We start from the raw sequence: 27,886 nt of genomic DNA, 5'->3' as shown, positions 1-27,886 counted from the left end.
AAGGCACCGGGAGGCAGGGAGGGCTTCAGGGGGTCTTTATTAAGTGATGCTTTAGTCTCAAGTCTCTGCCAGGGACTGGAAGTGGGAGTGACCCCACTCCCCCTAGGCTGTCCCAGACTTGCCTTCTTAGAGGAAGGATGCAGGAAGCCTGCTGTCCCGAGAACAGCCTGGGAAGCTGGGCTAGCACTGGGGTGGGGAACAGCAGAGCTGAGACCCCCCTCCCTCAACCCCCAGCCCACGCTACGTGTGCAGCCCAAGGTGGGAGGGGCCGAGGAAATCCTGGCCAAAGCCTCCTTCATGCAGCCCCGCTCTTGTGGCTCCACTCACTGCCCTGAGCTATCCATGATCTCTGCGCTCACATTCACCTTGGCACTCCAAAAGCTAGCCCCACGCTCGGCTCCCCCAGGCCTTCAGTCCTGGTGAAGGACAGAAGTAGGGAAGCCCGTTAGGGCAGAGGACACCCAGCCAGGCAACTTCAAGGGGCCTCTCCTTTCTGCTGCCCATCTGAGTTCAGGCCCCTCCCTCAATAGTAAGGGGGGTGGTGGCCTCAAACTTTGCCCCCTCTCTTACTGGCACCCCACTCTGTCCCAGCCCAGAGCACAACACACAGTGACCGGGGGCTGGTGGGCACAGGAGCCCTCCCTGGCACACAGGCCAGACTGCCTGTAGCTGCTGCGGGCCTGCTCCCTGCACTGGAAGCCAGAAGAGGGGAGACAGGAAACGAGTGGGGCAACGGTGTGCGGCCCCCGCAGCAGGAGGAGGGGATCCAAGCCCTGCCCTGCTGTCGGTGCCAGCAGCCCCAGGCCCCTCTTCCTTATGAGTCCCCAAGGCTCCAGAGCTGCCTGTCCCTGCAAAGGGGGATGAGAGGGGCGGGTGGTCCTTGAGGAGAGGAAGGGTCTGCAGAGAACCACCCAGACACCCGGTGTTACCCAACTCTGCCCCAGGCCCCGAGGGCCCCAACTCCTGGCACCACCCACCCTGCGTCTTGGGTGAGGAAGGGCCCCTTCTGCTGTCCCTTCCCCTCAGAGGTCCAGGAACCACTCCAATCAAACAGACACCGCACCTGCCACCTGCCCCTGGGGAAAGCAGGGGGCTGAGGCAGGAAGGCTGGCTAGGGGCCCACAGGCCTCTCCTGCTCCAAGCACTTTCCTTGCTTTCCTGACGTCGTGTTGGCAACAGGGGGACCCCGCCCTCCCAGCTGGCTCCTGGGCCCTCCCTGCAGCCCGTGTGCAGCTGGGCTTCCTTCCTGTGTGCGTGCGTGAGTCTGCGTGTGGTGGGGTGACTACAGGTGGTGGTCCTGGCTGCCAGGGAGGGCAGGAGAGATCTGGAGTCAGCCCCGCTGCAGGGCCTGGGGCTCAGTCTCAGCCAATCTCCTTCCACTGCTTGTAGAAGTCCAGAACATTCTTGATGTCCACACTGGCATGTGCAGCGGCCTGCAAGGCTGCCTGTGGAATTGTGGGAAGGACAGACTGAGGAGGGCCTGACCTCCTAAATTACAGGACAAGTCGTTGAGGGGCTGGGGAAGGGGTAGCGGAAGAGGAAAAGGGCAGCTGTCTGGTCTGAGGGAGTCGACTCCGGTACCTCTTCCCCACTCCACTCTTTCCCGAACCACCCCGTAACCCACCTGCATAGGGCCTGAGAGCGTGCTAGGATTGTCCAGTGGAAGGCCTGTGATGATGGTCACCATGCCGCTCGGGTCCTCCTCACCTGCTCCCTGGGCCAGAGTCAGCTGTTTGCAGCTGTCCAGGATCTTATAGAGCGTCCTGGAGCGGGGAGGGGAGGGGGAAGGAGGGCCAAGTTCCAGCATTAGCACAACACTGAATACCCCTTGGAAGGAAAGTTATGACCAACCTAGATAGCATATTCAAAAGCAGAGACATTACTTTGCCAACAAAGGTTCGTCTAATCAAGGCTATGGTTTTTCCTGTGGTCATGTATGGATGTGAGAGTTGGACTGGGAAGAAGGCTGAGCACCGAAGAATTGATGCTTTTGAACTGTGGTGTTGGAGAAGACTCTTGAGAGTCCCTTGGACTGCAAGGAGATCCAACCAGTCCATTCTGAAGGAGATCAGCCCTGGGATTTCTTTGGAAGGAATAATGCTAAAGCTGAAACTCCAGTACTTCGGCCATCTCATGCGAAGAGTTGACTCATTGGAAAAGACTCTGATGCTGGGAGGGACTGGGGGCAGGAGGAGAAGGGGACGACAGAGGATGAGATGGCTGGATGGCATCACTGACTCGATGGACGTGAGTCTGAGTGAACTCCGGGAGTTGGTGATGGACAGGGAGGCCTGGCGTGCTGCGATTCATGGGGTCACAAAGAGTTGGACACGACTGAGCGACTGATCTGATCTGATCTGATCTGAATACCACATCCCCAGGGCAGAAGGGAAGCTGGGATGGGGAGGGGCCCAGGAGACAGAAAGAGCTACCAGGCAGCTCGAAGCAGTGGGTTCTGGGAGCTGGCCTGGAGGATGAGCTCCAGGAACCAGGCAAAGATACGATGAGGGAGGGCCCTGCGCCCAAGGATCTCAGGACCGCAGGGGCTCCAGAGCTGGGGTGACTTCTCATTGCCTCTAGGGTGAGATCCACAGAGGCACCTGGCCCCAGGCTGGTCCTGCTGCCTGTGACTGGATTCTCTGGCCCTATCCCTCTCTCCTGGGGCGTGCCCACAGAGGAGCAAGGCAGGCAGCGTATATGGGGTTCCAGGGGCACAGGCAGAAATGTTACCAGGCATCGGCATCCTGCCTCTTCAGCTTATGCCGCTCAAAGCTCTTCCCCGCCTCTCTCTGGCAGCGAATGTACCTGCAGGGAGATGGGAGAGTGGCAGGGGCAGGGGTGTGGGGGTGCCCAGCTCACACAAAGTGGGCCCTTGTGGCACAGAGACCCCGTGTCAAGGGAGGGGAAGGGGTTTCTCCCACGTCACAGGTCCGTCTGGAGCCATTCTAAGTGGCTCCCCAGCTGCTGAGCCCCGCTTGTTCCTCCTCCTGATAACATCATTTCTTTGGTTCCTCCCTGGAGAGGAGCTGGGTGGGGAGAAGCAGCGGATGCTTTTCAAGTTAGTGCTTCTGGAGACAAGGTCCAAACAAGAAAGCTTTGTGTGGCTTCCTGGCCAGGCAAGGGCAGATGCAGAGGAGGGTGGGCCAGCCAGCAGAGAGCGGGGAGCTCCCTCCCTCCTCCCAACACCCAGTGCCTAGTCCTCTTCTGGCCCCAAAGGCCAGAAGGAAGGGCCTGTGCTGGGCTGAGCACCTACACGCTGCCACCCCACACCCCTGAACCGTGGGAACCCCCTGGTCAACCTGATCACCTAAAGCAGGAGAAACTCCTGCAAAAGCGCCCATGGCTTGAGTTGGGGGCTTGCTCCCCTCTCCCCACTGACACTGATCCCATGTTTGCCCCAGAGGCAGATGGACAGCAGGCCAATGCTCCCCAACAGGGCTCCTGGCTCCTCCAATCATTGTTTATTTCAGCACCTAACCGCCTGACTAATAATTATATCCTTGGCCTCCTTCCCCAGGCCGTGAGCCAAGTGTGAGCAGGGACCACGAGCATGTGTCTACACCAGGAACACACAGGCATCTGTGCTGACCTGGGCTCAGGACAGGTCCAGCCAGGCCTGCACTCACCTGTTCCCTTTTTTAAACTCTGCCTCCAGGTATCGGATCCCATCCCGGGCCCCTGGGTGTTCCTTCTTCAGCAAATCCAGGCCATCGATCACTGGCGGACATGGTGAGGGTGGGGGAAGGACAAAACAGATGAGCTCTGGCTGCTGTGATGAGAGCTCTGCAGAAGCACCTGCACTCGCTCCAGGACACACTGCAGCCCCCACAGGAGCCCCGAAGGTCTGACTGACCTCCTGCCAACAGTGCACTTGGGAACTTACCAACTGCTTTCCCTCAGATTTTCTCACCTGCTTCTCCCAACCTCCTTGTGAGTCAGGGTTTGACAGAGATGGTCATGCCCCCTTCACAGATGACATGACCGAAGTTGAGAGAGGTGGCTGGACTTGACCAAGGGCACTGTGTGTGAGCTGGGCCTGCATAAGGGCCTCTCAATCCCCAGCCAGATTCTCTTTCAGCCTTACTCTGTGCCCCGACCTCTCCAATGCACTCACCTGTCCTTGGGATGATGACGATGAAGCGGCCACTGGTGGCCAGCTGGCGGATGACAGGGAGGTGGTGGCAGAGGGCCTGGGTGTCGGGGACGAGGTAGGGAGACATTGCTGACTGTGCCTTGGGCTGCTGCAGGCTCCCTTCCAGCTGAGAGACCTCAAGCTGTTGAGAGAAGGCAGGGTCGGGGGGGAGCTGTGTGCGGGCTGGGTTGGGGGAGAATGCTTCTCAAGGTGGCTCTTATGGGACTCCTCCTGCTGCCATTTCCTACGAATGGCTTCAGAGGAAAAGTAGACAGGAACAATGGTTAAGAGGAAGAGAAGGAAAAGAGAAGTAAAGGCAGGACGGGAGCACAAAGGCTCAGTGACCAGTCGCAGTGGGGGGCAGTCTACGAGGCTGAGGGTAGTCAGGGCGAGGTGGAGGGCCACAGCGGGGGCTTCAGGCAGCAACAGGTCAGGAGCAGAAGCAGTGCTGGGCCCTGGCTTCCTACCTGAAGTCGTAGCTGGGCCATGTCTCTCATCAGCCTGTTCCGCCGAGCTTCCTCCTGTGCCTACAAAGGGGGGAAAGAAACAGGTGTTAAGCTTGGGACAAGGAGCTGCGGGAATATTCCTTTCTCCAGTGATCAAGAATTCCAAAAGGGATTCCTCGGGTCTGGAATAGGTACAGCCTTATATAAGTCAACTCTCTATTGCTTCTGCTAAGTGAGGGGAAGGTAGGCGTGGGAGCCAAAATACCACTCTGGTGCAATCTGAACACCTCCCATTAGCAGCCCACGCCCCCAGGAAGGAAAGGCAGGGCCAGCACCTGTCTGATCTCACCTCTGGCCCCCTCATCCTCCCTTCCTCCCAGGGAACACCATTCACGCAACCCCTCACTTTCTGTCACCATCCACCTGCAAACTTCTTCCAAAATCTACAGCTGCAGCCCAGACCTGACCACTCCTGAGTTCGAGAAGTATATACCCAACTCAACAGCCCGATCTGCTTCTCCAAAGCTGCTTCTAATCCTCCCATGTTCCCCAGCTTGCTAAATAAACCACCATCTGTCAAGTCAGAAAGCTAACCAGCTTCGACTTTTTCCTCTCAGCCCCAGAAGTTATCAGCCTCCCAGTCCTGTCAACTGTACCTCCTTTAAAAAAAAAAAAAAATTCACGCACACCCCTTTGCATCCTTCTATTTTCAAAGCACAACCCTAGCCTAAGCCAGTACCCCCAACCTAGACTATTAAAACCACCTTCTTTCTGCTCTCTGCCTCCAACCCATTTTCTCTGCTGACAACCAAAGAAATCTTTCAAAAACCATCTGTGGTCCACCATGGCCCTGACTAAAAGCCCCGTGATGGTTTTCCTTTGTCTTCTAGATGAATATGGTCTAAAGATGAAATTAAGAATGGGGACTTATTCTAGAAGACACGGGGAACCATTAGACTCTCTGATGAACAAACTGGCATCATCAGAGTGAGGATTTAAAACAGTAACCTGGGATGTAAGCCTCCTCCTGATCATGAGAAGATGCCAGACAAAGCCATGTGAGGGTCACTCCACAGAGCAGCTGACCAGTACTCTTTAGAAGTGTCGAGATCATAAAAGACAAGCAAAGACTGAGGAGACATTAATAATCAAATGTAATGTGGGATCCTCGGGAAAAATAAAAAAAGAGATTTGCAGGAAAACTAGTGAAATCTGAATAAAGCTTGTAGTTGACAGTACTGCACCAGTCCTATTTTCTTAGTTTTGGTAATTATACTATCGGTAGGAAGTGTCCACCTCTTACCCCCGTCCGGAGTATCCCCTTTGAGAAACACTGGTAGAGAAAGGAAAGAAGGGATGCAGAAGACCGGGCGATGGGGAACGAGGGGTTCCCTAACCCAAGCAGACATGAGAGCCTGGAGAGCAGAGCAGCGGCCCCCCCCTGGCCTGTGGAGAAGCTGAGCCCCCAGAGCAGCTTAGAACAAGGACAGGAGCCAGATCTTTCCAATTCCAGGGCCCTGGCTCAGCCGCCCACACCTCCCTCTGACATTCTGTGCATCCTCGCCTATGAAGTGAGGATGCAGGCACCTGAGATGTCGCATGCAAAGCAGCTCTGCACACGGAGAACTCAATACACGATGGGATGTGGCAGTATGACAAGGAGCCGCTGCTGTCACCACTGGGAGCTGAACCCCTTGGGGTGGAAACCCTGCCTCGGGTGGCGCAGGATGCAGTCCCAGCAGGCAGTGTGGCCTGGCTCCAGAGCAGCCTGTGGGTCCAGCAGCACACCAGAGGGGCTCTCAAGTACTCCCCGCCCCCAGGAGGAGTCTTCAGGAGTTCTAGGCCAAAGGAAATGCCTGCAAACACTCCACATTTTCTGAAGCTGTGTAACTTCCCCATAATTATTTTTGTAAGCCCCCTTGTTTTCCCCTATGGAATAGGAATAAAAGTCTTAACATAAAAAGTTAGTTTTTAACAAAATGTGCTTGCTTTTAACACAGCAAGGAAGGGAGTTTCTGGGGAGCCAGTGCTGCTTCCCATCTGCAGGAAGGGGGTGCTCAGAGGTGGGGGAGCCTGTGGATGGGGAAAGGAAGAACACGGGGGAGGAGACTGGCTTGAGATGAGGAAGCCCTGGGCTCACCAGGACACACGGGCTGTGTTTGCTGTGCCAGACACCACCACCCAAATGTGCCGGTGCCACTGAGCTGGGGCAGGACAACACGCCAGGGCTGCGCAGGCCCCAGAGCCCAGCTGCTGCCACAAAGCACCAGCACCACAGGACACAGGCCTGTCTTGTCTGCGGCTGTAACCCCCAGGCCTAGGCTACTGATACACAGCAGATTCTCAGTAAATATCTGTAGAACGAACGACTGAATGGGAAAGAAATCACAGAGGCCGCCTCCTACCCTTCGGGGCTCCTGTGGGATGGGAGGTTCCTGCATGGTGTTTGATGCAGGAACCTCAGTCAGGGAGCATTTGCTGAGCACACACACTGCCTAATACAACACGCCAAGTGCCTGACGTTCACTACCATGCCTTAGTCACAACAACCCCATAAAGCTGATTGTACTATTCCTACGTAACTGATGAGGAAACAGGTTTAGCAAGGTTAAGTGACTTGCTCAATTCAGACTGGGAGGTGACAGAAATGGCCCTCAATCCCCAGTCAGCCTAGATCCAGCGGCGGTGCCAGGCTGCCCCTGCTCAAAGCACCTCTCACTCCCCATCTGCCCTTACTTCTCTCCCGGCCCTCTGGTCTCCCCAGGCTCGGTCTCTGTTGCCCTGGCCCCAGTGACCAGGTTCTTCAGTCGAGGGCCACAGCATTTCTGAGCCTCTGGCCGTGGTTTCTCAGTGAGCCTGTGGGAGCAGAGCGGACAGGGAGGGGCAGCCTGACTCACCATGCGGAACTGGGCCTGGGCCTGCTGCAGCAGGCTCTCCTGCTCAGACTGGGCGATGCTGACAAAGATGCCGACCTCTGCGTTGAACTGCAGGATGCTGCCTTGCAGGCGGGCAACGAAGTGGCCAAAGCTGCGTATGCAGCAGATCCGCACGACTGTCTGTGGAGACACAGGAGCCAGCCTGGCTAAGCAGAGTCTGCCAAGCTCACCTGCCCCCGCCAGGGCTCCTTCCTCCTCCCCTCCCCGCCCTCCGCCAGTCCAGCCCCCTCAGCAACACGGGCTCCCTGCAAAGGCCTGAGGTGTGTAGGGAGAAGAGGAGCACCGAGGCCCAGAGCCTGTAGCTACCAGAAAGAGAGGGACCACACAGGGGGAGGAGACTCTGAGAAGGACTGGAGAAGCAGGACTCAGGGCTGAGAAGAGAGACAGCGACAAGGCCACATGCTGGGAGACACGAGACCTGGGTTCTCATGCATCTCTCTCCTCTAGGGCTCGATCCTAACGTGTACAATGAGAGGACAGACTACGTCACCATTTCCAACTTAAGTTCTTGGTCAGCAAAACCCTTCTTTCCCAATCAAACAAAAGTCTTAACCTAGAGTGCTAAAATATAAAACAGAGCATAAAGCCAACCTGCTCTGGCTGGAGAAGGAGAAACCAAAGGGCGTGTGTGTACTGTGTGTGTGTGTGTGTGTGTGTGTGTGTGCACGCGCGCGCGCGCGCCTGTGTGCATGGTGCTGGTACGCCAGTCCACTTGGCTTCCCTCTGCTGCCCCCGGACAGCCCATGTGGTGACACAGACTCAAGGGTGAAAGTCTCTGGACTAAATGGGCAGCACATTCCCATCCAGCTCCAACCTTCTCTGTGTGCTGTTCAGCTTAGAGGAGGCTGGGCTCAGAAGAGAAAAGAGATCAACAGAGATTTTAAGGCCCTAATAATTTACTTGTTCTGTCCTCTCCAAAAGGTGGGGAAAGGGGAAGATGGCTTGTTCTACAAAGGGAGACACTGTGGATGGACATCCTGCCAAGAATGACAGGAAGCCCAGATGGTTCACTGAGTGAAAAAGGACTCAGAGCTGCAGCCAGGGACATGCTCCATGTCTGGATAGAAGGGGTGCCAGCCTGCCCCCCAGCCCGAGCTCCTGCTTTGCTACTGAATCTTCAAAGACAAAGCCTGTGGCACGAGGAGTGCTGGCCTCACCTCCTCTAAGGTGCTGAGCAAGAGCCGAGCTGTATCAAAGCTAAAGCGTCTGTGGGCCGCCCGGAGGGGAGGCAGGTTGCGAAGGGCCGTGTCCTCTGGGAGCAGCAGGCTAGATGGGAGGTCAGGCAGTTCACAGCCTTCAAGCAGCTCCTGGACCTCAGCACACAGGGCCAGGCCTGGGGAGAAAAGAGGACACATGAGGCCCCTGCGCTGTGGGAGCCCCCGGTCAGAGGCACACAGTGCTTCCCTTTGGGAACTCCCAGGCAGGACATACTCCTTGGACAGAAGGTGGGGAGAGATGCAGGGAGGAAAGGAGAGATGGTCCACAGGGCCATCAGGCAGAGCTTTAGGAGACCAAAACTGGAAGGGCTAGAGGACCGCTCGGCAAGCACACTCCCTGGTGGCCCAGGCCACCTGCCCACAGTGGGGCAGTGTCCGGGCAGGGAACGAGAGAAGCCCAGACCACAATGACTGCTGTGTGTTAGGGAGGTGACACAGTGAATCGCATTAACCTCCTTACCCTAAGCGCCAGGTTACCAGGGGGGTAGGGGGGTGGGGGGGTCCGTGGCCAGTGAGGGAGAGGGGAAGGGAAGGCAGTGCCAGGGACTCACTCACCAGATTCTTGGAGTTCACCAGCAGCTGGCAACAGGTTCAACAACACAGACAGGCGGTTCCACAGACTTTGAGAGCTCTTGAGAGAGAGACAGAAGAGAAAGTCTTTAGCTGGGGCAGTACTGGAGGCTGGCAGTGAACAAGAGAAGCACTAGATTTGGGAGGTATAGGGCTATGGTCACATGCCTAAAAGCGTTAACAAAAAAATTAACAAAAGTGGGGCTTACAGAGGACTTGGAAAACAGGAAGGAATGAAGAAGGGGAACCCTGAAGCTTCAGTGAGCTTCATCAGCAGTTGAAGGCTTCATGAAAAGGGAAGGTGTGAAACCACAGGAAGAACTCTCTGGTTCATGGTAATGGAAAAAGCTAGAGCGCTGGAAGAAGCGTCTCTCTAGCACAAACTTCTCCTTTCAGCCCTCCAGGTGCACACATGGGGCCAGCTCTCTGGGGAAGCGGCCTGTACCGCCGCCACCTTCACTTCACCACCCTCGATGACTAACAGTGACTAACTAGCTGTTTTCAGGCACAAGCACACGCCCCAGGGTGTGCCTGGCCCTGACCTAACTCTCTCTTTGAGGGAAGAGGGCAACTGACAGGGAAAAGGGTCTTCCACAGCAGGCAGGTCTGCTTCTGGAATAAAACCACATTGAGGAAAAGCCTCAGAACACCAGAGGCTTGAGATGAAGACTCTGAACCTGAGAAGGTAAGGAGGCCGCCATAATCCAGCCAGCCTCCATGGGCGCCCGCTCTGACACTGCTCGCTCCAGCTGCAGAACTCTCTAAGCCACTTCCTTGCCCAGAGCAGCTGCGCCTCGTCTGTGCACCCTGTCCCTGCCTAGGCCCATCTCTCATCGCCACGCTGTGCCCTCTCTTTTCTCTGGGTGCTGATGTTTACCTACCAAGGTTAGCCCTTGAACATGTATTTTCACCAGCATTACTCACTACAGCCGGCATTATGCCTAGTGCTGGGGACACAAAGCCGAATAAGCAGCTTTCTCACTTTCCCAGTCCACAAGACTTGTATCCCAGCCCAGGTCACAGGCTCTTTGAGGGTAAAGGTCATGCCTAAGCCTAGCCTGTAAAAAGCATTAGGATTCAGCACACAACAGGTACTTGACAACACCTTTTGCCTGCCCAGCCCAGCTGAGGGGATTCCCACGCCCCGCTGAGGCTGGCCCAGCCCTCCCCTCACACCCTGGGACCTAAAGAGGGCAGTGGCGTGGGGTGACGCACCTGCGCACACACAACGATGAGGTCGGGGTTGGTCCGCAGCCAGTCCAGGAAGACTTTCACAGCAGGGAGCAGGCCTTCGGCCATCAAGACCTGCAGCTTCTCCTGGATGCTCCGCTCGTTCCGAAAGGAGCGCCCACTGGACTCGCTTCCCTCCGACTCCGAGCCCTCTTCAGAGGCTGGGAGTGGGAGACAGAGAACTGGGATGAGCAACTAGCAGACATACGGCAAGACTTCGGCTCTGAGAGGCGCGTGCGCCCACCTGCCTGGACTCTTCTGAAGAATTCTGACGTGAGAAGAGAGGAATGAGATTCCGGCCTGATTTCTCTAGGTCCACTAACTGATTGCTTTTAAGCCAAGAGCCTCGTGCCTTTTAAAATACGAGCTAATTTGTGAGATCTACAGCTACTCACTCAACTGACATCTATGATGTGCTCATTCTGTGCAAAAGGCAGGGCAGACAGAAAGGAGCTACAGGTAGGGTGAAAAAGGGTACAGAATTTAAAACTACTTCCAGCTCCCAGCTCTGTAAGCCTGCAGGTTAGAACACGACATAGGTCACACTCCACCTCTGAGCATCAGCCTCCTCATTTCTTTTACTCATTCAGTAGTTCCTAAGCCCCAGCACTGTGCCAAGCCCTGTGTTTGGTAATGGGGATACAGCAACAGACAAAACATGGACTGCCCTGCCCTCAAAAGGCTCATGGTACTGGTGGGCACACATACAAGCCAACGGACATCATCACTTGAATGGGAAAGCGCTGGAAGCTGTGGAGGTATAGAAGCTACAGGAGACCACAGGAAGCTGACCCTCGGAGGACTCCCACACCAAGTGATTCATAAGGCAAAATCTAGAAGGCAAGTGACAATTAGCCAAGCAACACACTCAGAGCAAGGGAGGGAAAGCATGTTCCAGGATAAAGGAGCATTGCACAAAAGCTTAGTGGGACAGCATTCAGAACAGGGATGATGACTCTCCCACCACAAGACTGCCGTGGGAACTTCCCTGGGGGTCCAGTGGTAAAGACTCAGTGCTTCCAATGTAGGAGGCACAGGTTCAATCCTTGGTCAGGGAACTAAGATCCCACATGTCACAAGGTGTGGCCAAAAAAACTAAAAACACAAAACAACAACAACAAAAAACTCGTAAGAAAAAAAGACTGCTGTGAAAGTTAAATAAGCCAAGACCCTAAAAAGTGCAGCCTGATGCTTGCACAGTGTAGACGCCACAAACGCTCGTGGCCGCTGACCAGGTGCTCCCTCTGTACCTCAGGGGAAGGCCCTCAGAAGAAATGTCTTGTTCCAATCTACCTGCCCTCCTAGTGGGTGCTGGATTTTCTAGTTTCCAGGAGCCCTGGCAGCACCTGGGATAGCACAGGAGAAGTTGTTGCTACAGTGTTGTGTGGGGAGGAAAACCCCAAACCCACAGGGCAAGGTGGGAATGGGAGGAGAATAGGACCACAAAATCAGCTGGGAGTTGAGAATGACCAAGTGAGCAGGAGAGGGGATCTCCAGGGAAAAGCTCCTGGGCCACACTACAGGCAGAGGCCGGAAGCAAGGCAGCAAGGGTAGGGATGAGAAGTACTCGGAGAAAAGAGCAGCCTCTCTCAAGTGAGTGCTGACAGTACATAGGTGTGGACCCGCAGAACAATGGAGAGAGGCCCACATACCTGGCTCTGAAGGCTTGTCCACATCTCCATTGACACAGCGCCTGAGGGTGGCCGAGACGGGTGCTTCAGTGGTGGGCTGGAGGAGCAGGTTGCTGAAGGTGGGGGCCAGTCGGAAGCAGCGTTTGGTCTGGAACATCTGGGTGGACATGGCTTGTAGATTGCTGGCAATGCTGGCCTCGCTGGGGCCCAGAGGCCCATTGAGGGATTCAGGAGCCTCTGACCTGGCCCGAGATGGCTCCAGGGCTGGGGACCGTGTCCCGTCCTCATCCTCCATATCTTCCAGGTCTGATCGGGACTCTTGACTGTTCATTTCTGAATCTGTCTCAGCGTCAAAAGCTGTTCCCCCACCTTCAAGACTCTTGTCGGAGCCACTGTCCGAGCCCTCACTGGCCCGGGCCGAGTCATGGCTTGAGTCCGAGTCAAAGCCTTCACTCAGGTCACTGTCATCACCTGCTTTGGGTGGGTGGCGGCGGCGGCGGAGGCAGGAGAGGCGGGAGAACTTCCGACTCTTTCTGACCTCACCCTCTGGAGGTACTACAGGAGGAGGCTCAGGCCCCGGCTCCTCCTCCTTCTCCAAGGGTTCCCTGGACTCCGGTTCATCTGTGGAAAGAGGAGGGTCAACGCTGGGACACTGGCAGGCGTTGACAGCCCCCACCCCGCCACACCTGTGTTCCCCTCCCAGGATCCCCACACCCCATGCTAACCTTTCCACAGCCACAACCCCCCCATCCCGGTACCTGTGCCATCACTCTGGAACGCCGGGACGGGATTCTCGCCCTCTTCCAGCTCAGCTTGCAGCCGGATGTTGACGTGATTGACGAGGTGGGAGAAGAGGGCCAGGGTGAAGGCAATGGCTGCACTGTACTGCTTGGATCCTAAACCCAGGAAAGCCAGTGTTAGGGGCTAATGGCCCTGAAGAGTAGGAAGCACCATTAATTCCAACCTCATCTCACCTGTTCTCAACTCTCCCAAGGATTTAATTACCTCTAAAAACTTTCTCTAAGGTAAAAAAAGATTTCTCAGGTCTCTGCACTCCCACCATGTAATGTGCAATGTGTCAGCTCATCCTGCTTCCTCTTGTCCCACCTCATCCTGCCCAGCTCTGATGTGTTCACACAGGCCCCTCCCCAAGCATGTTCACACCCAGTCCCGTCTCTCCCTCCCTTCCATCCAACCTTGCTCTACATATACCTCTGGCAGAAACTAACTGCCCCCGGCCCCACTGCCACCAAGTCTGAATTCCATCTGGATCAACAGTTAAGCATCTCAACCACTGTCTGCCTTGGTCCCAGACAAGGGTGCATGTATCTGTGCGTGTGGGAGGGTGGAGGGGGTGGGAATATGCTGTTGCCTTTGTTTGTTCACTAGGAGCTCCTTCAGGGCTCTCTCCTACAGGCAGAGACACAGGTAGTGAAGGGACTACTTGTGGAAGCTACTTTATGGATAAGGAGCTGCAGAAAAGGGTAGTGAGGATCCCAGAAGCCAGTGGGAGAGAAAAGAGGGACATAGGGAGAGTTACCTGCTCTCTTCAAGCTGTGCACCCCCATAAGGCAGATGATGACCATTTGAAAGATGAGAAGATCTGGGAGGAAAGCATATCCACTCTCATACTCCTCCTCATCCTCACTGGCCAGGCTGAGGTTGGGTGAGGAGGGCAGGTAGAAGAGACAGAGGTTGAAGTCCTCCAGGACTGACTGGCAAAGTGATGTCAGCTCTGAGTCCACGGAGCTGTGGAAGCGCAGGAGTAATGGGAGGTCAGTGATGGGGGCTGAGGCAGGCACAAAGAGCTGGGAATACAGGATTCAGAGAAAAGACTATGGGATCCTACAAGGGAGACTTCAGAGAGGAGGAGGGGGACTCAGTGCTGGCTGATCTCTAAAGCAGACAGAATAACACGGGAAGGGCAGACATACAGTGGAAGGGATGTGGGTGGGCTTCCCATTCGGCCATTCCTTCAACTTCCAGTAAGCGCCTAATCTGCCAGAGGGTGAGCCACCCAGAGAATGGGCATGGAACCTAGGGTGAGACAGTGAGGGATGCCGAGAAAGGACTAACCAGCTCAAGAATTTCCAATTGAGAGACAGAATTCACCAGCCCCCGCCCTCCTCTCCAAGTCCCCTGCCATAAAGGAGCCACTGTGGACGGGGCTCCCAGGACACAGTTCTTGCTCACACTCTCTTCTACTCACCTGCTTTTGGGCTGCAGGAGGCTTTGCAGATACATAAAGTTCACCAGCAACCTCTTAATGTCTTTACATCTGAAATAAGAGGAGCCCAAGGTAGATGGCGAACAGCTCCCTGTGGTCCTACTGCACAAACTGCAGGAAGACCCCCTCTTCCCACAGGCCCCGCTCACCGCTTCTTGCTGGGAGAGAGTTTCCGAGTCTCACACTTCTTCAGCTGGTGGTACATTTTTGCTGCCTTGTCATACAGCCGCTTGAGGTTTCCATAGGCCCCCTCAAAGGACACTTCCGACTGAATGCTGAAGGAGACAGAGGTGAGCTACTGAGTCTTGGCAGAGGAGGAGAGGGGAAATGTCAGTTTTCCAGGGATTTAGGAAGCACTGTTTTCTTTTAAATATTTATTTCTGTACTTAGCTGCGCCAGGTCTTAGTTGTGGCGTGTGAGATCTAGTTCCCCAACCAGGGATCGAACCTGGGCCCCCTGCATTGGGAGTGTGGAGTCTCAGCCACTGGACCATCAGGGATGTCCCAGGAGCACTGTTTCTAGTAAATACAGGCTGCCCCCAGCCGCCTCTTTCACATACAGACTGAGGGTGAAAACTATCTTTCCTAATAAAACCACACACATACAATTTTCAGATTAATCAGAGTAATGATGACATCTGTATCTCCTCTGCATCCAGATATGGGACAATTAATCGCATTCAATGTTACAAACATAACTTAGTCACCATCGCTGAAATACACTATTTTTCATCTTTTTAAAAGCAGAGCACTTAATAGGTGGCATTTAACAAGCATTAAGGGTATTTACATATTCTATTTTAGTTAATCTTCACAATATTCATTCAAATGCAAATATATACTGAGCACCCCACTCTGTCAGGCACTGCACCCTCCTACTGCCCACATGTACAGACAAGGGAATGAAGCCTGAGAGATCGAGTATAATGCAAAGGCCACACAGCTAAACACAGTACCGCTCAGTCTCCAACCCCGACCTCCCTACCACAAAGACTAACAGCATGCTATACTTTTTAAAAATGTCTTGTTGTTTGAAATGTCTTTTAAAATTTTTTATTATTATTTTTTTTCCTCTGGTCATGCCCCATGGCATGTGGGATCTTAGTTCCCCAAATAGAGATTGATTCTGTGTCACTGGACCACCAGGGAAGTCCCTGAAACATCTTTTAACTATAAAAAGCAAGGTATAGAAAAGAAGAAATACATGTTAGAGGTGAATGAAATACAGCTATTCATTTTTTGATATCCCTTCCACTGAGAAGTGGGTTCTATGTCACCTTCCTTTCAACCTTGGCAGGGGGTGGGGGTGGGAAGCAACGACCATTGAAAAGCTTTGGCCGAGAACGCATTGTAGGAGTGACGCCACCAGTTTCCAGGCCCAGGCCTTAAGAGACGGGCAGACCCTAGTTTCAAGTTTCTTGGGTCATTATTTGCTGTTGGGAGTCCTGAGCCACTATGTAAGAAGTCCATCTACCTTGAGGAAGATACCACATGGAGAGGCCCCAAGACTAAAAGGAGAGGGAAAGGGGTCCAGATAAGCCAATTCTCCAGGCACATCAGACACCAGACCAGCCGAATACCACTGCCTGACCCTAGACAGTGCCACCAGGAGGAAGACTGCCAGACTGACCCTAGGCAAATGCCTAACCCACAAAACACGAGATATAACTGTTTAGGCATCGTAGAAGAGGACCTTAGTGGGCACCTCCCAAACCTGGATGTACTTGGCTCTCTGCAAGTGACTCACCCTAAATCATAATTATGAATGTGATACGGGATCCAGGACAAGAAAGGGGGGCATTCCCTGGAAGGCATACAAGGAATGGGAAAGATTCCATGGGAGGGTAGAAACCTGGTAATCATATGTAAGAATAAATACACAAATAATAAATGCAGGAGAAGGTGGAAAAAGCTAACCCTGTTACACCGTTGGTGGAAATGTAAAGTGGTGCAGCCGTTATGGAAAACAGTATGGGATTCCTCAAGAAACTAAAAACAGAATTGCCTCATGATCCTGCAATCCCACTCCTGGGAGTATACCCAGACAAAACAGTAAGTCAAGCAGACACATGCACCCCGGTGCTCACGTGCGCGCACACTAGGCTGTCCTGGCTGTGCTTAACTCTGCGGAACCCCAGGCACTGTAGTCTGCCAGGTTCCTCTGTCCGTGGGATTCACCAAAAAAATGCAAGAACATTGGAGTGGGTTGTCATGCCTTTCTTCAGGGGATCTTCTTGATCCAGGGATCAAACCCACACCTCTTACTTCTCCTTCATTGGCAGGTGGGTTCTTTACCACTGGTGCCACAGCAGCACTATTTACAACAGCCAAGTCATGGAAACAACATAAATATCCATCTACAGCTGAATGAATAAAGACAGGGCACACATATATTATACTATGTAACGGCCTACTACTCAGTCATAAAAAAAGAATGAAATAATGCTATTTGTAGCAACATGGATGGAACTAGAGATTATCCTGCTCAATGAAGTAAGTCAGAAAAAGACAAATGCCATAGGATACCACCTGTATGTGGAACCTAAAATATGCCACAGATGAACGTATCTGTGAAACAGAAACAGACTCACAGACCTAGAGAAGGGAGTTGTGGTCGCCAAGGGGAAGGTGGGGGAGGGATGGACTGGGAGTTTGGGGTTAGCAGATGCAAAGTATTGTATACAGAATGAATAAACAAGGTTCTCCTGTACAGCACAGGCAACTATGCTCAGCATCCATCCTGTGATAAACCATAAGGGAAAAGACTATAAGAATGTACAGGACTTCCCTGGTGGTACAGCGGATAGCAACCTGCCTGCCCAGGCAGAGCATATGGGGTTTGATCCCTGGTCCAGGCATTTGTAGCTTCCACATGCTACAGGGCAACTGTGCCCTTGTGCCCCAACTACTGAGCCCACACGCCTTAGAGCCTGTGAGCCACACGACTGAAGCTCACACGCTCCAGGGTCCAAGAGGCACACCTACTGAGCCCACATCTGCAACTCCTGAAGCCCACACGCCGAGAGCCTGTATCCCACAACCGGAGAAGCCACCGCAACGAACTGTCCAGGCACTGCAACTAGGGAAGCCTGCTCGTGGCGACAGACCCAGAGCAACCAAAAGTAAAACTTTTAAAAAGGTATATATAACCGAATCACTTTGTTGTACAGGAGAAATTAACCCAACATTGTAAATCAACTATACTTCAATTAAAAAATAAATAAAAATACAGTGCCTGATCTAGATAAGGGCAAATATTTATTGACACTGAAAATAGGTTTCCTTGACCAGGTGAATCAAGGACCACAGCCTGGAATTCTACGGCAGAATTAGGTATCGTAATTTACACTTCAGCAGTCGATCATTTAAGCTATAAGACCACCTTAATCCCTCTGGGCCTTGAAAGCCAATTCACTATGTAACTACCGAGACTGCTTTGGCTTCTCAGGTAGACGCTGGCCCTCATGAGGTGGCAACAGTGCGCTTCCCGGCAGTCCACGTCTCACTAAACTTTAATCAAAGCCTTTTCACTTACCTGTCAGTCTCACGTGCATTTGGTTACGGTGACTCAGTAAACTAAGTCTAACCAACTGTGGGTGCCCTGAAAAAACTGTGTTTTGTTGTTGTTTTTTAATTCTAAGAAATAAGAATGAGATCCAGGGAAGCAGTAATCCACCCTGCTAAACTGATCCCCCCATGCTGTCTGTCATGCCTGTCACTTCATGACACTAAAGCTCTACAATTTGAAGTTCTTATCAGAGGTTACTTTGGTACGATTTTACCAACTGCATCCAATTTATCTCCTTCTTCGGGAAGGTAGCTACCCTGTTAGCTTTCATGATAGCAGACAGCTACATGAGCTGCCCAAGTGCCTACAAATCCAGGCGGCTGTGCGAAAAGCAGTGGGGCTGCCAGGAAGCAGGGTCCCTGAGGAGGCTCCCCTGGCCTCACCATTCTCCCATCTGTCTTCCTCAGGAGCTAGAGAAGGGAGAACGGAAAGAGAGGACAAAGCAGGAACTGTGCAGACGTGAAAGCTGGGAAAGAGCTGCCAAACACTCACCAGCGCAGGTAGCAGTACATGGCTTCCACATTATAGTACTTGCTGCCTGCAAGGGTGCCCAGCTGGTTGAAGGGCATTCCTGGAGAGAAAGAGGAGTCACACAGTCTGTGGCCACAACACTCACTGAAAGCTGCCGGCCCAACCCATGCTGAGCATCAGAGAACTCATGTGGAGAACAGTGGCTCTGCGGGAGACACTGGTCTCTCAGGTGGTCAGCAGCTAATCCTGTTCCCCCAGAGGGTTATTGATTCCACACTCACGTCCTACCAGTCTAATCCCACTTGGCCCTCAGGGACTCAGCACTGACGGGTGCGACTCCTTCAACAGCAGCTGTGGCTCTTCCAACACTGACTCAACTCCTGGAACCCTCTCATCTTGGCTCAGTCTCTTGCCTTTGAGTTCTCCTTCTGACATGCTAGTCCCCATCTTGTCCTGTAATTTAGCCTCATCTCTTCCCTCACTGTGCCTCCATAGTGGCAGCTGAAGCACAGTCTCCTCTTTCTACAGAGACACCAGAGATGAGGAAGCCATCTTCTTTCCCTTCTTTTCTGCCTCCTTCCCTCTTAGTTCAAGACTCTCCCATTTCTCTTCCTCTTCCACCATCTTCTGAGTGTGTGTTACTTGGGAAAGAATTCAGAACCAAGGTGAAGTATGAAAGAACTGAGTGAGGAGGACCTAGGGGGAAGTGAGTATACCTGCCTGCCATCTCAACACTGTTTTCCTCTTAGAAAATGCTGCTGGGTTGGGAGGCCCCAGTGGGGAGTCCACTTACCAATCTGAGGAGCTACTGACAGGGCTTGGTAGTAAAATCTCTCAGCTAGCAGCTCAGTGTCTACGCCAGCTAGTTCATTCTGATACCGTGCTGTAAGGAGGGGGAGGAAGAAAAGAAATACGATAATTCCATGCTTCAGAAAACACCTCCCCTAGTTTGGAAGTCCACTCTAGAGAGCTGTAATAGGAGCCTGGGAGGAAGATACCTGAGCTGGAAGGCAGGCTGTTTGGGTCTCTGGCACAGTTGGAAGTCTACATGACTATGGGCAAATTGTTCAACTCTCACTTCCTTGCTGGTAGGTTCAAAACGTAAAGAATATTTAGTGTTTGTAAAGAGGCTCTTCTTGATTATCTCTTCCCAAGGAAGGGGAGCTACAGCATATATTAATGCTTGAAATGACTTCTGATATTTGGTTCTGGAATTCAACTGCTCAGTTCTAGAGAGAAGACATTACTAATGACACTAGGTCAATCTACTGTGAAGCAGCTGATTCTGTGTGTGTGTGCACACATGTGCCTGCATCTGCTCACTCATGTTCTACTTTTTTCAACCCTATGGACTACAGCCCACCAGGCTCCTCTGTCCATGGAATTTTCCAGAAAAGAATACTCGAGTGGGTTGCCATTTCCTCCTCCCTTCTCGACACAGGGACCTGCACAGTCAGACGGACTCTTTACCACCTGGGAAGCCTGATTCTCCCTGTGCCCCCACCTGTAAAGGGTTCAGGAGTGGGATAAGGGCAGGGAGAGGCACCTCAGGTCAATTACAGATAATGCATCCAAAAGCCACACAGCAGGAGCCTAACAGGACTACAGGTCTTTGTCTATCAGGATTAGCGACTCAGGGGGCATAAAGCAAGAGTCCTTTTCCATTCTGAGAAACGTACTTCAGGTAGGTAAGTCCTCCCTGAGGTCTAACTGTAATTCCCCTAGGAATCTATGAAGAAAAAGAAAACTCCAAGAGAGAAGGACATCAAATTAAAATACCTTCCGAACTTACTACTAAAACCAGGTTATCACCCTGACTTTCTTAAAGCACAAAGACATTTTCCCCTTCTTCTTGCATTCACTCATCCTTTCTGACTCACGGAACAACAGTGAAGAGAAAGAAACACTAAACAGACTGGAGGGAAAAAGTTATCAGAGCCCAAACTACTCTTCCTGCCCTCCAGTCGCTTAAAGGGTGGTACCAACAATTTGAACAGCTGGAGCCTGTCCTGGAGCCCCAAACAGAGACAAATGAAAGGTTCTGATTCTTACACAAATCCCCCAGGTACACCAGACATCGGTGGCATGCCATCTGTGCCCAATCCATCTCCTTCCCTGAGGCAGACACTGGCTTCTTGCATCCTGAGAAAGAGAGAGAGAGAGGTTTATAAGCGCATTCTTCTGACCTTACCTCTGGAAAACACCTTTCCTAGGTGGAGAATGGAGGTCAAGAACCCAGGTCTAGTTCTGGAGCCCAGCCTTATGGGGCAGAGATGACGCCCATCCAAGACACAGGCTCACAGGTGGACAGAGGTAGGGACAGAGGCTCCTGGGTAGAAGTCATTCACAGGACAGGAAGGAACTGGAAGAGAAGGTCTAGGGTCCTCAACCTAGGACAGCTGCCTGAGGAAAGGTCATGTGAAAGCTCATCACAGGAAGGTTACTAGAAAGGAAGAAGAAGTGAAGTCAAGTGTAAGTATGTGGGTGCCTTGGGGAGCTACTCCCCACCTAAGGGTAAAAAGTTTGGGTAAAGATGGGAAACTTGCCTAGGAAGAATGGCATATAGATGAGGCCAAAGGAAATGCTGCCTTCTGCCTGGCGGAGGAGGTCACGGAGAAGGCAGCCTGTTGAAGAGCCCATCCGTGGAGGAGACTTGTCTGACCTGAGGACAGGTGGTGGCCAGAGCCACAGACGCCTGGGCTCTCACTGCTCCCTTTACCCAGGCAGCCCTGGGACTTCAAAGCGCTTCAGCTATTTGGGAGGCAGTTCTCCTATGTGCTAGGTACTGATCTAAGTATATCACAAGGCCAACTGAAGTGATCCTCAAGGCAACCCCAAGAGGTAAGTTACTCTTATTATTTCCATTTTACAGTTAAATCAAAGTCACATAACAGGTAAGTGACAGAGTTGGGATCCAAATGACAATCTGGCTCGAGGCCATCCATGTATCCCTTGCACTTTGCAGACACTCTCCTAGGTATGCAGCTCCCATTCTGAGAAGCCCTCCCCGATATTTACTATAGAGACGTTGCTGAGTTGGCTGAATGAGAAATATCTGTAAGGAGATAAAGTTGTTTGGGGAAGTAATTCTTTGAAATAAGGGTTCGTCATCTTCGTTCAGGCTATGGACCCTCCTGGCAATCTCATATGACACCTATGAATTCTGCCTTGGATTAACATTGCTTTATTTTTGGCCATGCAGCTTGCAGGATCTTAGTTCCCTGACCAGAGATCGAACTCAGGGTCCCGGCAGTGAAAGTGCTGAGTCCTTACCTCTAGGCCACCAGGAAACCCTCCATTGTTTTGTTCTTAAGTGTTTCAAATGGATAAAACAGAGTGCCTTCTGATCAGAGAATGCTGCCACACAGTGGCACAGACATAACCTCCATCTCTGACCCAGAATGTCTTTCTGCTGGCGAGGGGAGGGGCAGGGGGGCTGGGGGAGGGCAGGAGGTATGAAGAGCAAGGGGAGCTGGAGGAAGCGGGAAGAGGGAAGAAGCTCCAAAGGATAGTCAAACTGAAGAGAAAACCATCAACTAGAGAAGGAGGTAAACCATAGCTCCAGTACCTCAGAAAATAAAGAAGAGATTTGCACTATCTTGAAAGACTGTCCATGATTTTCCCAATATTTCTAAATACTGTAGTAATTTCATCAAATACTAGGAAACAATTTCTAAAATTAAAAGAAAGTGCCAGTCAAATCCAACTGGGAGAAAAAAAAATGCTATCAATATCATCTTCCAGTGCCAGACTTCCTCTAGATCGTTCCATCCCTCCCACTGGCTCTACATCAGTCTATAACCCCAAACTAAAGAGGCCTCTCTCTTTCCTTAAGATCTTTACCCCAACTCACATGCTTATTTGGTTAAATCCAAATTTCATGAAGCATTTGTATGTCTTCTAGAATCTTCACAGCCTGGCTGGGTCACAAGGTACATAGATACTGAGGGATAAGAATGCCAAAGTAGAAACAAACCAACTTGCTCCTCCAGCCCACCTTTCAGATTTCACTGACCTATGAGGGGGTCGGTGACATGGGTCCAGTCGATGCAGCATTGCAGTTCCAGCTGGTAGTGAGACTGGATATAGAGAAGGAGATGCTGGTAGAAGCCAATACCAGCAACCAGGTGTGTCCTGTAGGCACATTCCAAGGTACTCCGGCTGTGGATATGCTGGAGATAGGGAAAAAGAAGGGGCCAGTTAAGCAGCAAGATCCGAGTTCTGCTCCCCTGTCCCTAATCTTATTTATCTCACTGAAGAAATAAACATATCTTTTTGGCTCTGGAAACTGGATAAAGTCTGGAACTTTATCCACCTCTCCTCTTACTCACGAGTCAACCCTATACCCTTAGATCTCCTTCTCTGGTCTCCTACCTGGGGTCAGGCTCCCCTCCTCTCCTAATCCTAATTCTATATGACTTCCTCCCTCCTTTCTATCGCTTCCTTGATATCGCTACCTACAGCCATGCTCTGGGCCAGTTGCCTAGCTTTCTTTTCATTCCTTAGCTTCCCCTCTTTAGACAAACTTCTTTCCAAGCTCTACGACCTCCCCTTGAAAAGCCAAAGTTGCTCAATTGTGTCTGACTCTTTGTGACCCCATGGACTGTAGTCTGCCAGGCTCCTCTGTCCATGAAATTCTCCAGGCCAGAATACTAGAGTGGGTAACCATTCCTTTCTCCAGGGGACTCTTCCCAACTCAGGGATCCAACCCAGGTCTCCTGCACTGCAGGGAGATTATTTACTGTCTGAGCCACCAGAGAAGCCCTCCACTTACCTTTTTGTTAGTCTTGATAAGCTGGATAACTTCGTAGTATACCTTTCTCCACAGTAGCTCCTCAGCCTTCCTCCCATAGTCCACCGGGTGCAGGAACATAAGCTTGACGCAGAGCTCACGCAGCCTATGAGGATGTAGAGAAGCCTGAGAGGGACTGGCCATCCCTTCGTGTGGGACACAAGAACTGAGGGCAAGAAGGCACCTGCCAACACCCCAACTGACAGACATCTGTGTCTCCCATTAGACATCCAGGCCCACTCAGTAGGACACAAGACAAGCAGTCCTAGAAGGCAGTGGAGCCCCAAGACACAGGCAGGAGCAGTAAGAATCTTAACAATCTTCATCTTCTTCCCTTGCACCATTCTCTCCTTTCTACTCAGCCTCTGTATCTCTTTCTTTCTTTCCTTATGCAGTAGAGTCAACTCCCCCAACTCAAACACCACTCTAATGGCACCGGTCTGTTAGATATAGAAGCTGCAGAAAGTGAGGGATCCCCTCTCCCTCTTAGGAAGGTCAGATATGTCACAGACCATTTATGTACCATGAAGTCAGGAGATAAGAGAGAATATGTCTGTATATGACAGGGTTTCAGGTGTAGAGGAAGAGAGAAACTAAGGATGTGTATAGAGTCTCAGCTTACTTGTTCCTCAGGCTAATGTTCTCCGGTTTGAACACTTCTTGATAAGCGGTTTTGTTGCAAAGGATGAGGTCAAGTCGATGCACAGCCTCCACCACAGCCCTGCAGGGAATCACAGGCAAACAACCCTTGAGCCATGTATATGGTCCATATACTAATCTTACAGGAAAAGCTACAGAATTAGGGGTAGGGAAACCAAATGGCTGCAGGTTGAGCTCCATTCAAAACAAGATGAACAGAGCCTCCATCTTGATACACCCGCCCCCTCAGAAGATGTCTGGCAATGCTGAAGACATTTTTGATTGTCACAACCCTGGGGAGGGGAAGGAGAGGCGCTGCTATTGGCATTTAGTGTGCGCTGCTAGACACCCCACAATACACGGGACAGTCCACCATCGTAACTATCATGCTGCCAACACTGTCAAGGTAGAGAAACTCTGTGATATGGGAAGGCAGGCTCTCTCAATGGAAAGGGCATAGGCTCTGATGCCAGGCAGAAAATCTAGGGTTTGAATCTGGCTGTGTCTTACTAACTCTATAGTTTTGGGTGAAATTACCTAACCTCTTTAAGGCTTAGTTACCAATTTATAAAAATGGAGATAAGAGTAGTTACCACAAAGGGCTGTTGTGAAGAGTAAATGAAATAATTTAAATACAGCATTGGTATATAGTGAGCATTTGATATATATTGGTGAAATGAATTATTATTATTAAAAGGCTGGCTTATTATCAGATATAAAGGAAAAGCATTCCTAACATAAAATTCCGTTCTGCAATAATGGGGTAAAAGAAAGGGGAATGAGAGTGTCCCTGAAGTTCCTAAAGTCTCCTGGATTCTGCTGAAGCAAACAGTTGTTTTAATATAGAGTACAGTCTCTAGAATCAGACAGCCTGGGTTCAAATCCTAGCTCTACTTCCTACCAGTTATACAGTCCTGGGTCAAATATTTAACTTCTTTATCTCAGTTCTCTCATCTATAAAATGGGATTAGTAACATCACTTATTTTATGCAAATTAAATTAATTAATACATAAAGCATTCATAACAATGCCTTGTACACAGTAAGTGTTTAGTAAGTGTTGGTTTTCATCCTGAGGATACTCCAGGCCTTAAGAGAAAAATTCAGGGCAACTCTGCAATGGATGGCCAAGAGGTACCTAAGTAAGTATCATCTCTGGAAGGGAAAAACCCAGAGGATGACAGACAGCAGCTGTGAGAACAGATGAATCAGGCACTGCTCTTGGACACAAAACAACCGAAAAATAGTGAGTTACAATTCCTAAAATAGTCCAAAATGGATTCAGAATACTGAAACGTGCTCCTGGGCCAGGAAAAGTGGGCCACAGCAGGCTAGCATCTTGTGGTGGCTCAGTCAGCACCCCTAAAAGCTGTCCTGTACTTGGGAAGTGATCACCAACACCCAGCTGAGTGGGTAGGATGGTAATCAAGGCCTTCTCAAAGACAATCTTAAGAGCCCAGCATTTCTCCAAACACCTCCTGGGCTGCCTAGAGATGGAAGCCAAGCTCTTTTAGCCAGCCAGGCTCTCAATGCCAAAGGCAGCACCAAGCGGCCATCAGTGATATGCCAGTTTCGTCCCCAGGAAAGGGCCATGCACAGATCTGGGGCGGGGGTGCGGGGGGGAGGGGGGCGCTGTTTTCATGGATAGGCCCCACAGCCTTCCTTAAGATTCTCAATTCAAAACCACTACTCCAGGGAGTTCTAATTGCAAGCTCTTACACCTTAGAGGACTCCACACTTTCTTTTACATTTCCCATCAGACCATAAGCTCCTCCATTAAATTGTAATCTCATTTAGAACAAAAACTGCAAAAACCAGTCTTGTGTCTCATTCACTACTGTAATCTTAGGTCAAGCACAGAGTTAAAGAAGAAAAACATGTTACAAACATTTTTAAAGTAGTTAAAATTTGCCTAATTATTAATAATTGGTGCTTGCATCCCTTTCAGCATTCCTTTTCCAGCTGCCTTTTCTGAGGAGCTTCAAACATTTCAGAATTTCATTTCTGTAAACAGACTGTGGGAATTTCCCAAATTTACAGAAGCTCCAATGCCAGTTTCATAGCCCAACAACATATGTACCTTGGGCCGAGAAACCAAACTTTCTTCCCCCATTTCTTCCCACCAATCACCACTGCTATAATAAACGACAGAAAAAGATGTGCTGCCTCACATTTCCACCCTACCCAAAGCCAACAACGCACAATTACCAGCAGAGAGACCCCTGTGCATACATGTAAGCCACACATGCAAACATATCAGCTTAAATCAGTCAGTTCTGTGAGGGCAGTGGCTTGAGAAAAAACAAGATTTGAGAATGATAAGAAGGATGACCAAAGCCATTTCCAAAAGCTGGAGACAAGAGAGGAATCTCACAGACACTGCCCACGCTCCGTCTGACAGGCAGCACTGACACTCGGCAGCATGAGGAGGCACATGTGCCACTCCAGTCTCTTCACCCGCCCGGAGACCGCTTGGGGCAGCCCACAGTGGGAGCCCAGAGGCTGAGGGCTTGGATCACGTTTCTATTTTTGGAGCAGCCGATACTCCCCTCTGCCTTCTGGCTTAGGAAGCCAGACCAGGCAGGATGCCTACACAAGGGAGGAAAAGACAACATGCTCTTGACTCTTTCACTGCCAAGATGGGGCTCATGGCTCTGACGGTAGTCTTCTCATGCAAACACCTCTGGTTCCAGAGCCTTAGCCAAATTAAAACCCCAAACTCCTAACTTCCTAGTAGAAAGTGGAAAACTCAGTTTGGTCTCTATGTGTCATTCTATTTTTGATCCACATCCAGAACCCGTGTTCTAGCTGCCCCACACAAAAATATCCTCCACTCGGGGCGGGAAATGTTCACCCCGGCCTGTTTCCAACAGAGGGCTGAAAGGCTGAATGAAGATGTTAAGGAGCGTGAGTGGCACTGTGGAAATGAGAAACCAGGAATGGAGTTGCCTGGCAAGAGACCGCAGTCATGAGGCTGGAAGGAAAGCAGGGCTCAGGAGTCCCCAGGTGCCCGGAAACGGGCTCCGATGACCTACGAAAACTCTGGACTCAAAGTCCTTCACCTCCCTTCCAGTCTAACACAAATAATCTTACAGCCTCTTTATTTTCATTCAGATTCCCAAAACTTGGAGCCCTAAGAGACCTAAAAGCCTATCAAATCCAGATCTCTCCTTTTAAGGATGAGAAGACTAAGGCCCAAGGTCACACAGTGAACGGCAAAGCAAAGACCTCTCTTGATTTCAGTCCAGGGCTCTTCCCTGTAAATCCTTACAGGGTTCTACGCACTATTCCCTTCCGGGTTTTTCTCCCATCTGTGACCCCACCTTCACCTTCTCAGCCCCCGCAGTCCCAATTTCCACCTTCTTACCCCAAATCCGCAAAGCTCGGTGCCCGTCCCAAGCTCACTGCGGAAGAGATTCCCTCCACGTGCTTCCCTCCCAACCTCCCACCCACCCAATTCCTTCTTTCAGCTCAATCCCGGGTTACGCGGCCCCGCCCCCTTTGCTCCCTCCAAAATTGCACCCTCTTCCCTCACCCATACCCCAGCCCGGCACCGGAGCCCGCCTGTCCGGGAGGCCCCGCCTCTCGCTGTCCCCCACTTCCCTTGGCGGCTGCACTCACGCCGTGGCCCCTCTCACCGGTAAAGCCGCTTAGTGTGGAGGACCTTTGCTTCAGGCTCGCTGCTCTCCCCTGTGGGGGGGCCTTGGCTCATGATGCCCGGGCCCAGGGGTGGCTCCCGGTCACAGGCCCCCGCCACCCACCGCTACTGCCACCACTGCTGTCTCCGGCCGTAGCCGCAGCCGCCGCCGCCGCCGGCCCTGCTCGGCCGCCATCGCTGTGAGGCGGCTGACCGCGACAGCTCCTCCTCCGCCTGCCAAATCTCGCGATAGCGGCTGCAGGTGGCGGGCCAGTGGCCTGCTGCTACCAAATCTCGCGAAACTCTTTTTCCCTCCCAGGAAGTTGCCAGAACTAACTCTGGGCAGCCTCGCCTCTTTTCGGCTTCGGTGAGCCCTTGCGAAAAACTTTATT

At 51.7% G+C, this 27,886-nt stretch overlaps 1 protein-coding gene across 1 annotated transcript; it reads right to left on the bottom strand.

The window, feature by feature from the left end:
- Positions 1–20: 20 nt before the first annotated feature.
- SMG5 (SMG5 nonsense mediated mRNA decay factor) lies at positions 21–27,695 on the bottom strand. The gene is given in 22 exon segments (NM_001083679.1): positions 21–1,445; positions 1,625–1,763; positions 2,731–2,805; positions 3,627–3,717; positions 4,115–4,274; positions 4,600–4,659; positions 7,476–7,634; positions 8,672–8,847; positions 9,287–9,362; positions 10,517–10,692; positions 12,184–12,783; positions 12,921–13,058; positions 13,703–13,911; positions 14,372–14,440; positions 14,539–14,664; positions 18,449–18,527; positions 19,221–19,310; positions 20,480–20,569; positions 22,443–22,599; positions 23,202–23,325; positions 23,842–23,940; positions 27,496–27,695. Coding segments are annotated over 22 exon segments (3,051 nt in total). The 5' UTR covers positions 27,570–27,695; the 3' UTR covers positions 21–1,361.
- Between the last annotated feature and the right edge of the window lie 191 nt (positions 27,696–27,886).

The sequence above is a fragment of the Bos taurus genome, chromosome 3, assembly GCF_002263795.3.
Source record: "Bos taurus isolate L1 Dominette 01449 registration number 42190680 breed Hereford chromosome 3, ARS-UCD2.0, whole genome shotgun sequence".
In the NCBI taxonomy this organism is placed as follows: domain Eukaryota; kingdom Metazoa; phylum Chordata; class Mammalia; order Artiodactyla; family Bovidae; genus Bos; species Bos taurus.
Note: the sequence above shows the minus strand (reverse complement) of the source record. Positions and strands in the feature narration are given on the sequence as shown.